The 17,354-nt window shown below is 45.1% G+C and overlaps 1 protein-coding gene across 3 annotated transcripts in view; it reads right to left on the minus strand.

Moving 5' to 3' along the window:
* The window catches only part of lrrtm4l1 (leucine rich repeat transmembrane neuronal 4 like 1), a 38,998-nt gene extending 21,876 nt beyond the window's left edge, over positions 1-17,122 (minus strand). The window contains exons 1-2 of one of the 3 annotated variants that reach the window (XM_076283198.1): positions 15,911-17,122; positions 15,461-15,805 (exon numbers count right to left, since the gene is read on the minus strand). In XM_076283198.1, coding sequence (XP_076139313.1) covers positions 15,461-15,805; positions 15,911-17,122 — 1,557 coding nt within the window. Of the gene's footprint in view, positions 1-15,460 lie in introns of those variants that run through there. The other 2 variants (XM_076283199.1, XM_076283197.1) reach the window with 2 other exon arrangements.
* Between the last annotated feature and the right edge of the window lie 232 nt (positions 17,123-17,354).

Here is a 17,354-nt window from a genome sequence, read left to right on the forward strand (position 1 = left end):
CCTCCTCTCCCTCCTCTCCTCTCCCTCCTCCGCTCCTCTCCCTCCTCCACCCTCCACTCCCCCAGCCCAACCCACCCAAGCTCCCTCTGTCTCCGCGGTTGCCACGGCTTCTCTTCTCTTCTCTTCCCTTAGTCTGGTGTCTGTCTTCTTTAGAGTCACTCTTTACTCTAACACTGTCTTAAAAGAGCTGTGTGCAATTCTGTAGGACTGGACTTGTCTTGAGCGCAGCCACACGGGCACTCTTCCATTGACCTGCACTGTGTGATAGACCCTTTCAACAATAAAAACAAAAACAATGCCTGAACGTTCTATTTGGTTCCCAATCTACTTCCTCTGCATTAAGATAACATATGGAATGTTAAAACGAAAGCCTTGTGGGGCCAACTATGATGCTGATAATGGAACTCTCTTGAAAGGGTCTATAGTGGCCACACATGGTGCTACGCGTGTCAGTCAGCCACGATTGCTTTGCTCACTTTGCTCACATTCAAACTGATTACTGGACCGACAAAAACATCTGACATGCCAGAATTGCAAGTTGATCAGGCGTTGTGAACATGGAGAATCCTGGTCTGCCTTCTTTGGATGAGGAGCTATTCTTCTTCGTTCCTCACAGAATCCTCTCACACACACACACACACACACACACACACACACACACACACACACACGCACACACCCTTCATTTCCCTCATGAGCAGCAGAGTATCCCCCCTCCTGGACTAATCGCTGCTGAAGGTAATTAATGAATTTATCAGTGGAAAATCTGATGATGTGCACATTAAACTACTCCCCAAAGAGCAGTCCTTGCAAAAATATGGATTTAAAAAAGGGGGAGAAAATATTAATCTAGCCCCTTTTGGATATTCATCATGAGAGCTCTTTGGCGTGCAAGCATTTAAGGGTTTAATGGACACTTTAAGCCGTGTGTGCGGTGAGCGAGAGAGAGAGAGAGAGAGAGAGAGAGAGGAAATAGCCTGAGCACTGCCACAGCGGTGATCTGTGTGTTCAGTAAATGACTAGTTGTTCTGCTCAGCGTATTCAATAAATGACTTTACCAGTGTGGGGCCAGTGAGGCTGCAGCCACAGAGTGATGGAGGGGCTGCATCTCCACACGCAGTAAAGGAGAATGGAGAATGACCAAAGTGCCTCGTTTAATTAGGGAGCCAATGGGAATACACTGCAGCGATGCTCACACAGCCATTATGCTACATCACACTAGGTGTGAGAGGCGCTCCCTCAACTCCTCCAGTCTACGGACATCCAATCAAAACAAGAGTCAAACCTAGATGTGACCAATCAGCACATGACTTTCACCAAAATGTAACCAATCAGCACATGACTAACACAACCAGTTTGACCGAGGGATGCATGGATACTATTTCTTTCTGACTGAACACACGTGCTTACATTTGTGTTTTTGCGACACCAATTACCAATATAAGTATGTAACAGAGATGAACTGAGCTAGCATGCTAGTTGCCCGTGTAAATACTCACACCCCTAACCTTAAGAACGTTTCTAACCGCTGAGTTGGAAGCCTGGGCTTTTAGCTCAGTGGTTAGAGCGTTCGACTCCCATGCCGGTGTGTGTTGAGGTGGCGGGTTCGAGGGCCGTGAGCGGCGGACGAATTACGACCTCTGTTACAAGTACATAAGTCAGTATTTTACCATAAAAAAGAACAATTACCAATATGAGTACATAAGGCAGTACAATGTACAGTCATCAGATGTGTGTTGTATGCACATCTGATGACATTGTGTTGCTCTGGCATACAACACACATCTAATGACTGTATTGTTGCTCTAGCACAGTGGTACCAACTGTGAAATATTTTTTCAGCCAAGTACCCCCTAACTAGTGCAAAGCATTTTTAGTTGAGAAAAAAAGACTTAAAACAGAGCACTGTTCCATCAGTGTCTAATTTATTAAACTTTGGAACTGATAAACGCATACAAAATTCAAACATTTGGAAAAAAAAACTATTTTGAACATTTTAAATTGTAATAATTAATAACTAATGTAGTGAAAACAGTGACCATATAACCAATTAAAACTATAAATGAACCATTTAAAACTCCATAAATATGCAAAACACTCATTTGTAGTGTTCTCTCTTGAACTAAAAAAAGATATAACTAAAAAAAGAAAAAAATAATTAACTTAATTATACACAAAGATTTGTGCACATAAAATAATTATCAACATAAAGTGTCCTTTTTAGATTAAAGTAAAGATCTGTTCTCAAATAGGAACGACTCCATCGACTCCAAAGTTTGAGTTTTGACAGTGATTGACAGGTGATGGCGGGTGGCATGTGACAGGTTGGGTCGAACCATCCTGGTATGGGGGGGACTTTTTAGGATAATGAAATTGAATGGTCCAGTGTTATCCAATTGCGTGCAGTGAGTTTTTTAAATGCATGCTTGTTGCCGCCCCTCGAGTTGGGCCATTACATTGTTCGTGGCCAGACCCTTAATCTTTCTAGATTACCAGGGTCTGTATTTTCCAGGCTATCACAATGTAGTCATCAGATGTGTGTTGTATGCTAGAGCAACACAATGTACAGTCATTACTTTAACTTACAATAAAGAGAATGGAGTCTCTGACATGGCCCACGTGCACCGGAATACTGGGTATTGCAAAATTGCTGTCACATTTCTGTGCCCTTTTCTCTGGTGTTAATAAGTGGGGTACCCCCAAGTTCCTTTTCTCTGGTGTTAATAAGTTGGGGTACCCCAAATGCATAGAAAATGATTTCCAACAACGTGTTACTTTAATGAATAAGATATACGGTAAATAATATATAAATCAAATGTATAAAAATATATGTAAACCAAAAATAAACATAAAGCCCCTGACCACAATATTTGTTTAATGCTATGAAGTGATATTGGGATATAATATCACTTCATAGCATATAATTTTTAAGGGAACAAGTACGGGTATCCAGGTATATAAGCACAGTATGGGTCAGATACGTTCCAATGTTGGTGAAGCCCGAGTTTTAACTGTTTGCAGTGATGTAAGATAGTTAGCACATGACTTTTACTCACCAAATGCAGTGATCACCTGACTCACCTGAGGGACCCCCAAACACAATAAGTATCTGACATTTACCTGATCGACACAAAACGCAACGAGCCCCTGACTTTTACTTGAGTGACACCAAACGCAATTAGCATCTGACTTTTACCTGAGTGACATCAAACACAATGAGAACCTGATTTTACTTGAATGACAACAAATGCTGAAATGACATACCTTTCATCTCATTGCAACCGATCACAAAACACAGGACTCAGACAAATCCCATAAAAGCTCATAAATAAGTACAGTGAAGATAGCTTCCTCATAGTCATTGTTCAGTTCATTAACTCACTGCACTGCACTTTCCTCTTACCAACTCAGTAGATAAGCACACCAGCAGCACTAGATAAGCACACCAGCAGCACTAGATAACCTGCGACCTCTGACCTTTACACTTCCCTACTCCAAACTGGACAGTGGTCACCCCGCAGCAGAGCACACTCGGAAATGGAGGACAAAGGGGCAAAAAGACAGACACCTCAAAAATGCCATTTCAGTTTCTCCAAGAACAAGGTGTTGATGGTGTGTGTGTGTGTGTGGGGGGGGGGGGTTGTCTTGGATGCTCCAAAACCTGCATCACATTCATAGAGTAATTGGCACTTGCGTTGTTCGATGTTGCGAGACACGTCAAAAGGGAAGACACACGCAAACTCGGTAAGGACAGAGGGCTCGAAAGCCAGACTGTCCAGAAAAAATCCAGATGAATGGTCGCCCTAGTCGTCCAGCACCTGACTGCCCACATTGATTCAGCAAAGCATCAGTCACCTCGTGCCCCACCGCGCTCAGAGATTCAGCCCACCATGTGCTCACGGCACCAATCTGCAGTCACGTTGGCCATCCCACAGCAAAGAGGACCACTCATCTCACCCAAAGCGGAAACCGTCATAACTCTTGTTCTGTCTAACACTCACACAGGGAAGGCTTCCACATGGCCATGCTTCATACACACACACACACACACACACAACCCAACAGATTAATACACATGTGTGCGAGTGCATACTCACACACACACACACACACACACACACACACACACACACACACACACACACTTGTGTGTGTCAGGCCCTTATTATAAATCTGCGGAGTCCCTGTAGCTGTCCACATGTGAACACTCACATAAGGAAGGATCCACATGGTCCTGTTTCGTACACACACACAGACACACACACACACACACACACACACACAACCCATCAGATTAGTCCCTGTAGCAGTCCACATATGAACACTCACACAAGGAAGATTTCCACACGGTCCTGTTTCACACATACACGCCTGTGTGTGTTCTGCCATGACTGTGTGTGTCCTGCCATGACTGTGTGTGTTCTGCCATGACTGTGTATGTCCTGCCATGTTAATCTGCGGAGTTCCTGTAGCTATCCACATGTAAGTCCCTGTCCACTTCTGGTCATGCTAGCACTACCCAGCAATCACTCACAGGCCTGCTAGCACTTCCTAGTGGTCACTCACAGGCCTGCTAGCACTTCCTAGCTGTCAAATACAGGCCTGCTAGCACTTCCTAGCAGTCACATACAGGCCTGCTAGCACTTCCTAGCAGTCACAGGCCTGCTAGCACTTCCTAGCAGTCACAGGCCTGCTAGCACTACCCAGTGGTCACTCACTATCCTGCTAACAGTCATCTACAAGCCTGTGGCTCTGCACTGCACTGACACTTAGCCTCTGACTGTACAAGATCGAAATCAGTTGGTCTTGCCTGACGAGAGTTAAGAATCAATCTCTGTGGTGGATGTGACACACACACACGGCTAACAGAAACCAGGATTGCGTGTGCAAGTGTGTGTATGTGTATGTGTGGGAGAGAGAGAGAGCGAGCAAAAAAGAGAGAGACAGCGAGTGTTTTTGGCAGCACAAGACCTCCATGGGCTCCTCGCTTCATGGTTAACATCACTGAAACGTAAGCAAGTGTTGTGTGCTGGCCAGGAGTCTATGAGCTAAACGGCTCTCAAAAAGGTTTCCAAAAAAAACTGCCCATCTTCTCTGTCAAGACCTCATCTGAAAATAATGAGGTTTTAATCAAATAGAAATAAAATACTGATTTTGTTTAGAGTACATATTTTATACTGCACAATTCATATTGATATTTTCAAATGTGTTGAAGAGAAAATGTCAAGGCCATGCTATTGGGTTTTTTGCTGGGATTTTAGAACTGTTGGATTGTGGTTTCAAAGGCCCACAGCAAGGTTTCAAGGGCCCTTTATTCAAAGTGCCGTTTCATACTATGTGTTGGATGTGCAGACCTGGCAACCCATCTCCTGTTTCTCGATCGCTGCTATGGTCATGCTTTCACGCTCATGAAAGTGCTCTTGAACTTGCTGAAAGTACTGGGGAGTGTGCGGTGGAAATAAACACACCCCTCGCATAAAACCTACAGTAGCTCCACTATAGTGCACTCAAATAAAGCTATCCCACTAAAAAGAAGCTACCTGAATCAATCAAATATACACCACTCAAAAATATACCTCAGGAATATAAATCTCTGTGATAACAGGGTCATCACAGAGATCAGTGCCAATAAAATGGTGGTGTGCTTTCATTTGTGCGTGTTCACCTTCAATTCATCTATGTGCAGTTTAGCTTTTAGTCTTTATGTACTGAAGCGTGACAGGAAGTGAGTGGGAGAAAGAGATGGGGTGGGATCGCGAAATGACCACAGGTCAGATTTGAACCCAAGCATTTTGGTCCTGACTGACGTACGGACACTTCATGGTATGTTGAACATTCAGTACATACATGTGAACTTACATAAAAGTGTATTTTGAGATCACAACTGAAACTGTGTAGTCTAGCAACTCTCCGTTGGCTTGTGAGCTAGAAAAATTAAACTTCTATAAGGCCAATTAAATCGTGTATAGAGACGTTAGGCAGTCTTAACATAATGATTGATGGCAGAGTTGCAACGGTTTGGCTTGAATTCCCTGCTACTTGAAAACAAAGAAGATGGATGTTTCTGTTGGCGAACAGCGTGACACGAGTTAAGCTTTAAGTTGGCAAAAGTTTGAACTAGCCAACTAGCTCCGCTGGTGGGAAAACGCATGGGACTCATAGCGCTGTCCTATTGTGTGCAGAGTGACGGTGAGTGCCCAGAACCTACATTTTAATGTGGGTCTGGCTCGTCAGGCTAGAAACTGTGGGTATTCAGCTTTGAACGCAATCCGCCTAAATGCATGTGCATCTTCACACATCCCACAACACGTACGGCAAATCAAAACTTCGCACATATCCACCCACAGGGTACACAGGTGACACACGATGTCTCTCCCCCTGTCCATGACCCTAATTTCAGCCCACCTGAGCTCAGAATCAAGCAAAGCACCTTTTTTAATAACACCCAAGCACTTCAACAGCCTAGAGAGATGAATTTACTAGAATAACTGCATTTCGTTGTCTCTGTACTTGTACTCCAGCCTAGAAATCTAGACGCGCCTCTAGCGGCAGCAAATTACATTTGCTGCCAGGGCTAGTCTAGCAACTCTCCGTTGGCTTGTGAGCTCCAGAAATCGAAACTTAATCAGGACATTGAAATCGTGTATAGTGTCGTTTGGTGGGCTTAACATAATTATTGATGGCAGAGTTGCAACGGTTTGGCTTGAATTCCCTGCTACTTGAAAACAAATATCCTATTGCGTCCTATTGCGTGCAGAGGGAATTTGAAAGACAACTTATTATCCCGCCCCTTGGACTGAGCACTGCGAACGGTGAGTGCCCAGACCCTACATTTTAATGTGGGTCTGGCTCGCCAGGCTACTTGTACTCTGCACAATGACAATAACGTTGAATCTAATCTAAAAGAAGAGATGACTTTACTAGAATAAAAGAAGAGATGACTTTACTAGAATAAAAGAAGGCCATTTCTCCTCCGGACCGTTCTAGAATAAAAGAAGGCCATTTCTCCTCCGGACCATTCAGAGGTACCCAACTACTTGAATTCCGATCTCATGGAATATTCCAGAAGCACCTACGCCTCCTTTTTTTACAGTGGCATGGAAATAAAGATATGAAAGTTGATCAAATAATTAAACAAAGTAAAATAATAAACACAGTTCAGCAAATCCACACAGTCTAGCACAAGTATTAGCACAGTTCAACATACAGTATCCGCAGAGTCCATACCATATAGCTTACACACTATACAGTACTGTCCATACCATATGGCTACACACTATACTGTCCATAACATATGGCTACACACTATACTATCTAAGCGACCTTGGGTGTCCTGAAAGGCATTTTTAAATAAAATGTATTATTATTATTATTATTATTATTATTATTATTATACTGTCCATACCATATGGCTACACACTATACTGTCCATACCATATGACTACACACTATACCGCCCATACCATATGACTACACACTATACTGTCCATAACATATGGCTACACGCTATACTCCAAATCCACGCAGTCTAGCGGACGTTGCCCAGACATGCTGCCGTTTCCCTCTGACTAAAGTTTTCTTTTCATTCATAATGCACTACAAAGCAGCTGCCAATATGTATATATGTAGCTCCATATAGCTCTGAGAAGCCAAGTGCCTCCTGGCACCAGTTATTGCTGAGCCCAGAGAGCTATTAAGTCATAGAATTTAATACACATTTTACACGACACTGTCCACTTTCAGGAAAGAAATGGAGTCTATAGAGCTGTATGGACTCAGCTAATTCATCATTCTGACATCAACAGGAAAGGAACATGCGTTTCTCTACTGTACAAACTGGGGTAGGGAATGTCTCCAGTCACCATTGCGTCCTCATTTCAGGTCACACACTCACACACACATCTACATACAGACAAACCCACACATACACACACACACACAAACCCACATCTACACACTCTCTCTCTCTCTCTCTCTCTCACACACACACACACATTCTCTCTCTCTCGCTCCTGACTACAACAGTCTGAACATGCAGCTGAAACCACACACATCACACACTCCTGACATCTCCACATCTCACACATACACTTACACACACTCACACAGCAAACACACACAGCAAACACACTTCCCAAACACCTACACACCATACTACAGCTCATATCAGCAGATTACACAGTTATATGCAACAATACCTATTACTGTGAACACTGGAATTATATTTTACTTCCAATGTAGTAGTCTAAATTACTGTAAGTCTGCTGTCTTAAATCAATGAAGCTTTAGCAGATTTCAGATAAACATGATCTATTTAGAGCACTTTATCATATTCGTATCACATCTTCTTCAAGAACCTATCAGCACTTGCAAACAGGAGGCGGTGTCAATATTGATCTTGGTGGTATTTTCAGAATATGCTTGACCTGAGATGTGGAGGCTTCCCTTTTAATTAAAAGCTCTCACACATTGTTTAACGTAGTGTGGGCGCAATGTTAGATGCAGCTGCAGACACTATCATAGTAGGCATCTTTAATTAAAAACTGAAGTATAAAACATGCACTGTATGTGATTCCAAACCTACAGATAATTAATTTAGAGCCTAGTGAGGAAAAGTCTGGTTGTCTATGTTCCATGCAAGATGGTAAAGATTGTGCAAAACACCTTTGGATTCTATTCTAACTCGTCAAAGACTCAATGACAGGCACACTGCCTCACTAATTTGATAACAGACTGGACAGACCAACAGATGCAATGACCTGATAGACTCAGGAAAAATAGATACTACAAACACAAAGAATCACTGACACACACGCACACACACACACACATTGGACAGTCGCACATCATCTATACAAAGGACTGGGTCCCACTGCATGGCCACACTGTAAGGGTTATATGAACACTCTGTGCATGATGTTCTGTGCATGATTGCTGAAGCGAGGGTCACACCAGGGTCATGTCTGATGTAGCACACTTTCTACATAATTTTCCTTTGTATAATGGAGCATTCCCATAATTTTGTTTATCCTTGTTCAGAGGAGAGAGAGAGAGAGAGAGAGAGAGAGAAAGCGAGAGAGAGAGAGAGAGAGAGAGAGAGAGAGAGAGAGAGAGAAACTGCTGACCTTCACCTATCTGAACGGGAGAAGGTTCCAATTCAAGACGGAACCTAAGAGGCCTGCTGTTCCGGAATGTAAGCCTCCCCAATTACCCCGGACTTTCATCATCTGAGACCGAGTGCCTGAACTATTAAACAGCACTCAGGAAAGAGGAAAAAATTAGTTGCGTCCTTCCTCTGTCTTCTCTTTAGGAACACAATACACCATGTGTGTGTGTGTTTGTGTGTGTGTTTGTATGTGTGTTTGTGTGTGCACATGTGTGAGAATAAAAGGGTGAGGGAGTGTGTGTCTATGTCTGTGTGTGTGTGTGTGTGTTTGACTGTAACGGTTAACATGCCAGACTGTCACTGTCTATGAACACATCAGCATGCAGTATCAGTATGTGTGTGTGTGTGTGTGTGTGTGTGTGTGTGTGTGTGTGTGCGTGTGTGTGTGTGTCTTTGTAAATGAGTGCATGTACTGGTGCATGTGCATCTTTATGTAAATATGTGTAAATGTGTGCATCAGAGTTTGTGAGTGTGAATTTGTGTGAGTATGTGTGTGTGTGTGTGTGTGTGAATGTGTGGGTTTGTTTGTGACTGAGAGAGTGGATGAAATTTGTGCTTTGTCTAACATTTGCAGAAAACATCGGAATAGCCCACTCATATGAAAATAGAGAGAGAGAGAGAGAGAGAGAGAGATGAACAGACGTAACCTTCATTTTCATGCACCCACTGCACTGGTCCCTCGTTTTATATAACCACGCTTCTCTGGTAGTTTTGGAATATGCAGGCCCATACGATAAAAGTAATTATATTCAAGGCTGTATAATCCCTTTAAGCATTTCACCGGATACCTGGATTAAGGGCACAGATCTTTGACTCACAGCGACTGAATCAACCATCTGCCAGTCAAGGAGAAGAAAAGAACCCCGAGTCATTTAATGATTTGCCCGGAGCTTAAAAGTGCTTTGTGACTTTAGACACGTCTGCAGCAATTAGTGAGTGGGCTCAGAAATAAATAAACAAAACAAAAAACAATGAAAGTGTGAAGAAAGCAAAGTGGACCAGAGGTTTTTTAAAAAATAATATTTTCAGTCATTCATTTCCAGTTTTAAGGAATACATAGAACTCCTGAGAAATTCAAGGCTGGATTCAATAATCGCACTAACACACAAACGAGCAGTAGAAATCCACCTTAGAAATCAATACTAATGAGTTACCCTGGTTGATCATTATGTCTGAGCATGTCCTAGCATGCAAGCCCGCCTGCAGAGGAGGGTCCACCTCTTCCTTCTCGATATTAACTAATTAACTCACGACCAAAAGATCTTAATTACTCAAAGCAAACATTTACAGGATTTAGGTGTTTTTTTTGCGCTTGCTGTGATCTCTCTCTGTCTCCCAAGGCCGAGTTAAGTAAACAGATTACTTTCTCACACAAACAGTGTGGAATCCTACAGCATGAATAATCCTTTTTGGGGAAAGCGCATTTGATGGAGCACATCTATTGATGAATAAAGGCACTTAGATGTGAGAGTGCAGCAGGACTCAATGACGGCAGGACTTGAGGGGTTGCTGCAGTGTGTGTACTTCAGGTCTCTACTTTTGAGGAGCTGATTGCTTTTGTTTTGCTACGAGGACATAACGAGCGCAGACCGCCTGCCAGACATCTGTGCTTCACAACTGTGTCATCACATTTAGGAGAGCGGGAGCATCGTACTGATTATTTCTGCTGGTGAATTCCTGCATCACACAGATGATTTGACAAAATCACAGAAAACCAAGGAACCAACCAAACCATTTTTTGGCATGGGTTGGGCTTTATACGATGACAGACAGGGGAGGACACTTAGGAGCAGTGCTGATCACAATCAACACCTGCACTTATGGCGTATATGACATGGACTTGGGTAAACAGCCACATTTTGAAACCTAGGTTTATAATAGAGATGTGTTTGTTGTACTTACAAAAAGATTAAGTAAGAGTTTCATGTACCAGTTCAAAGTGGAAGTGGGTTACATCAGTTAGCTTATAGCTCACTTTTAGCTGTAGGCTAGCTATAGGCTCCTCTGCTTGTGTGGTAAGATCGTTACAACAGATTCAGAATGCTGCAGCACGCCTGGTCTTCAATCAGCTGAAGAGGACATATGTAACTCCTCTCCTAGTTACTCTCCACTGGCTCCCTATTGGCCAGAATTAAATTTAAATCTCTCACTTTGGCCTATAGGACACTGACTCGATCTGCTCCCTGCTATCTTAATTCAGTGATTAAGATGCATATCCCCAACCGCCCACTGCGGTCTTCTGATGAGCGTCTGTTTTGTCGACTAGCCATAAACACTAGGTCAAATTCAAGACTCTTTTCCTCAGTGGTTCCTTGTTTGGGGAATGAGTTGTCCAGTGCTCTCTGTTCCTGTGATAGTTTTGGGTCTTTCAAGAGGGGTCTAAAGGCATATCTGAATCTAAATGCACTTAGTTTATTAAGCGTTTCTTATGCATTAAGGTATAGTTTGGGCTATTGATTGAATTTACATTATTGTTTTTTATTGCTGTTCTCCTTAATATAGTACTATAGCTATTGTTATTTGAATGTCGCTTTGGACAAAAGTCTGCTGAATACCATAACCATAACCATAGCCATAACACACTTCCAGTGAATTATACTAAACTAGGCTAACGGTGGCAGATTGAGTTATTTCACGCACAGAGAAGAGAATCATCTGGCAATAGCTGGGCTACTGAACTCTTGCACCATGGGCTGGTTTCCCATATGGATTAAGTCTGGTCTTGGACTAAATGATGCTGAACTCTTGCACCATGGGCTGGTTTCCCATATGGATTAAGTCTGGTCTTGGACTAAACGATGCTGAACTCTTGCACCATGGGCTGGTTTCCCATATGGATTAAGTCTGGTCTTGGACTAAACGATGGAGATTTTCATTGATGAGTGCTTAGTCACTCTTACTCTCACTCTCCTTCAAAGAGAAACTGCCCCGACAGCCGACAGTGCCATTGCATGGTGCTGTAGAGTGCTGTACACTACACTCCCACAGTGCATTCAGCCATATGCGTCCATATGGCTGACACATTGAATTAACCTGTGGAGGAAAAACTAGATTGAGGCACAAGCCTGAGGGATACACACACACACACACACACACACACACATACACACACACACACAGGGTTGGGTCAGATTACTTTGACATGTAATCCATTACTGACTACAAATTACATGGCAATTTTTGTAATCAGTAACGTAATCAGTTGGATTACCAAAAACATGTAACGTAATCTGATTACTTTAGGATTACTTCAATAAATATGCCCATTAAGTAAAAGACACCACCACAGAATTGATGAAAGAATTGTCATTCTATTTTTCTCCACTCTTCTCCAAACATGCACAACTCAGCTTAACCTTTATAAGGGCACAGCTGGACAAAGAATTTGGCTTTCGCTGGATTTTTGTGACCCAGGGACATGGCCTGAGATTGGCATAAAAAAGGGAAGCATTAAACCCAAATGACACCATGTCCATGTCAATTGTGGGGGTGAGAAAATGATTATTTTGGGATGTTTTTCAACCAGGGGGACCTGCTGACTTTCTCAAAGTAAACGGTAACACTAAACCAAGAGGCTACATTAAGATTAGGAGGAAAAGATCAGGCAGTGTGCCGAGAGACCAGCCCCAATAGTATGTAAGTTAGTAAGTAAGTATATCTTTTGATCCCGTGAGGGACATTTGGTCTCTGCATTTATCCCAATCTGTGAATTAGTTAAGCCCAAAGGCCTAAGCCCTAACCAGTAGGCCATGGCTGCCCTAAAAGGCAGCATTTGAACATTAAACCACAAATGATCCAAAACATACAGCCAAACAAGGCAAGAAATGGTTAACAGAGAACAATATCAATATTTTAGAGCGGACCTCAATCCGTCAAAAAAGTGAGCACAAGGTCAAAGTGATGGCAAATAATCGTTCCTGCCTCAAACCCCAGATTGCTGCTAAAAAGGTGCAGTCTACAATCATTGTGGAGACATGAAGAGGCTTGGTGGGTATTATATGAACCATTTTGAGAGCTGTGGTGGTAAATAAAGATGTTTCCAGTGATTGAATAATTCATAAAAATGTTAAAAAAGATAAAAACACTTTTTTTTGATTCCATGTTTTTACCACATTGTCTTGCAACCTTTTGGCACGTGCAAATGTCATTTGAAGTAAGAACAAACATATTGGTCAAGAGAAAATCAATATTTGCCAGGGTTATGAATAATTTTGTTCTTAACTATATCTCAAAAAAGTCTAAAAAGTGATCATCCGAATGAACTGCTTGTCAAATTAAAAGATAGCTATGCTATCATAAAAAAGTTGCATTGTTTGCATGATAAAATGTAATCAGGTAATCCCCAACAATGTAATCTGATTACACAATTTTTTTATTGTAATCTGGGCTGATTATAGTTACTTGATTTTTGTAATCTGACTACGTAATCCAGATTACATGTAATCCGTTACTACCCAACCCTGCACACACACACACACGCACACGCACACACACGCACACACACACACACAGAGACGGAAATAGAAATCTTGGTAGAGGCAGAAAGGAAAAGAGGGGGTGGGAAAGAAAGAGTGAGATACTGAGAGAGGAGATGAGAGGCAAGCCAAGTGCAGTCTTCCTCTGACGAGCTTGTATTTCAGTAAAATGGAGTCGCAGCCACTGCAGGTCAAAACCTCATTATTCTCAACTGAGCCACTGCTTACACATACATCCCTTTCAGCTCTCGTCTCACAGTCACACAGACAAGCAGCAGGCATGTAATCACATGTAAACGCCAACAAACTTCACATGAAAGATTCACATAGTGTTTCCCGTGCACAACCTTCACCATCTCCATCTGCCTGAGCCACAATAGTCATTATTCTGCACTGTGAACTGCGCTGCCAGAGAAAGAGAGGGGGGGGGGACGAGCATGTGTCTTCCTAAGAGAGGGAGAGAAAGATAGAGAGAGAGAGGGGGGGGAGGGGGGATGGGGGAGAGAGGAGGGGGGATAGAGATGAGCATGTGTCTTCCTAAGAGAAGGAGAGAGAGAAAGATAGGGAGAGAGATGACGTGTGTCTTCCTGAGAGAGGGAGAGAGAGAAAGATAGAGAGAGAGATGGAGAGAGAGAGAGACGATGTGTGTCTTCCTGAGGTGTTTTTGGCTGAGAAGTGAGCAGCACGCGCAAGGAGGGAGAGAGATTCGACTACCCGGATTTCAGCTGATCTGGAATGGACCTGGGTCGGATTTGGGGCAGATCTGGAATGGGCCTGAGGCAGATTTGGGGCAGATCTGGAATGGACCTGAGGCGGGTCGGATTTGGGGCAGATCTGGAATGGACCTGGGTCGGATTTGGGGTAGATCTGGAATGGACCTGGGTCGGATTTGGGGTAGATCAGCACCAAAGCAGTATCGTGGCCAGGCTCATGCCAAAGTCTCAGCCCCCATCTGGGGTAGTGTGCCAAATAGAAATGCACACAGTTCAGTGATACACACACACACACACACACACACACACACACACACACAGACAAATGTATTATGAAGTGCAGCAATGCAAGTCAGTCTTCTGAGCCTGGGTCAAGTACAGTTGACTCTATGTTCTCAGGTGAACTCAACTTGATACCCTTGGAGGCGTTTCATCCCCGTGCTGTCCCACTTCTAGCCTTCTCATACCACTTTTTCCACCAATACACACTGCCAGTACTAGTGCCAGTTTAGAGTTGTTCTAAGTTTTAAGTTCTAAGAACCCGATTTGATTCTCTACGGGCTAAAGAGACTCCATACGTCCATGTAATTTATGTAACTACAATTCTGTTAACATCTTTCGCAGCTACTACTGTAGCTGTTAGTCAGTTGACATCAGTGAATAATTACAAAAACAACACTGATTTTAGAAATTAGCATCTATGTTTTCATAGGCAATGATTTCTGACCAACAGCTAGCCAACTGTTTGTTTTCTTTTTAGTTAGCCCAGACATTTCAGCAGTTGTTGTCACAATGATTTAATGAGTCTTGTTCAAAAATAGGTACTGGCTCTGAACTGCCTGAAATGGCCCGGGTTCTGGGCCTGCCTTGGTGGAAACGGGGAGAGAGTTAGCGGAGGGAAAGTGAGGGGGCCTCACATTGAATGGCTAAGCTAAGCTAAGCAACAGAGCCAAGGGTGCTTGTCCCCACTCCATAGGTGTCCAGAGACATGCCTGATGCAGGATTTACCTCTCGCTCCACTGCTCGACACATCTGACTGTTTGATTTGGTTGCCTAGGCTGCGTTTGAGGAGGATGAAGAGGAGGAGGAGGAGGGAGAGGAGAGGGTCATACCTCGCATTCCCTCGAGCCCGAGATGGTGCACGTGCAGGCTCCCGTGCCGCCGTTGGCCAGCACGTCTATGCTCTCGGGCGTAGCGGCGGGGTTGTAACTCATGTAGTACTCCTGGAGCTGGGAGCTGAGATTCTGCTCCGGCTCGGGACTCTTTTTCCGCCGCTTGCGCCCCACGGTGGCCTGCTGCTGGAACAGTCGGGCCAGCGCCGGCAGCCGCTTCCAGAACACGTACACCACCGTGGAGATGAGCGACACGGAGAAGAACAGCGCCACGCTGCCCACTACCACTTTGTGGAAGGAGATGCGCTCGGGCTCTGGAGGAAAAGTCAACGGGAGGCTCTCGGACGCGGGGGTGGTTTGAGGAGGAGGGGGAGGACGGCGAGGGGCTCGTTGGTCGGATCCACTGCGGCTGGGGGCGTTCGGCTGGGGTAAAGGTGGAGGCGCCATGGGAGGTCTGGGGGTAGGGGTGGCAGGGGGGCGCAGGGGGGCAAGGGGGCTGGTGTAGGGGGTGGTCGGTTCAGGGGTGGGTTCCGGGGTGTCGGGCTCTATGGCTGGCGGGAAGGTGGTGCTCTCGTAGAGCTCCGTGTCCTCGCAGTCGGCGAGGTTCCGTGTGGCTTCCAGAACCTTCTCACCCTGCAGGTGCTTGGGCGTGCTGCAGATGATGCTCGTATCCTTGGTGCCCCGGAAGTTCCGCAGCCAGTTGACCAGAGGGCAGATGCCGGGGCCGCAGTCCCACATGTTGCCGGCCAGGCTGACGGCGGTCAGCGAGTCCCAGGCCACCACCGTTTCCATGGACACGTTGGCCAGCTTGTTGGACTCCAGGTTGAGCACTTGCAGGTTGGGCAGACACTGGAACACCACCGGGTCCAGCACCTGGATCTCGTTGCCGGAAAGGTCCAGCTTCTGCAAGGTGTGCCAGGCCCAGGGCAGTCCCTGGTTGACCCCGCGGATCCGGTTCCACTGCAGGTACAGCGCCCTCAGGTTGGTGAGCCGCGGGAACAGGAAGAAGTTGATGCGGGAGAACTGGTTGTGTTCCAGGTGAAGCTCCATGAGTCGGGACAGACCCAGGAACATGGTGCGGGTCAGCACCCGCAGACGGTTGTAGCCCAGGTCCAGGAACTCCAGGCTGCGGCACTCCAGGAACACCCTCAACGGGAGGTCCCGCAGGAGGTTGGAGCGCAGGTGGAGGTTCTGCAGCTTGCGCAGGCCGTGGAACTGTCCGGGCGGCAGCGACTCTAGCTTGTTGTAGGACAGGTCGAGGCTGCGCAGGTTGGGCACGCCATGGAAGGTGGCGTTGTGGAGCTGCGAGATCTGATTGGTGCTCAGGATGATCTCCTTGATTCGACGCAAGCCCTGGAAGGCTCGGCTGTCCACCTGGGCGATCTGGTTGTGGTCCAGGTAGAGCCACAACAGCTGGTTCAGGTGGGCAAACTGGTAGGGCAGTAGCGTGGGCAGCTGGTTGGCGCGCAGGGACAAGCCCTGGCAACCTACGGAGATGTTCTCCGGGACCTCCAGGAAGGCCAGCGAGTCGCAGTGGACGATCTTACCCTCACAGCGACAGCTGAGGGGACAGGAGCGCTCGCCCGACGAGGGCCGCAGCACCAGCAGGGTGAAGAGAGCCTGCAGCAGGACACACAGCAGCTGCTGCCTGACCATCACGGAACCTGCTGAGAACACACACACACACACACACACACACACACACACACACACACACACACACACACACACACAGGGCATGTCACCAGTCAAACTCAAACTGCTTTTGTCATTCCTTACTTTGAATGTCCCCCATTACCTCAACAACATGGTTAACAAAATTAAAACATTATTTTAGGACTATGGTTCCACATTATATTTTACATTACATTACAAGACACCGCACATC

This window comes from Alosa pseudoharengus, unplaced genomic scaffold (assembly GCF_046254945.1).
Source record: "Alosa pseudoharengus isolate Yale_2024_CS ecotype anadromous, Long Island Sound unplaced genomic scaffold, YU_APseudo_1.1 YU_APseudo_1.1_scf_14, whole genome shotgun sequence".
NCBI classification, from domain to species: Eukaryota; Metazoa; Chordata; class Actinopteri; order Clupeiformes; family Clupeidae; genus Alosa; species Alosa pseudoharengus.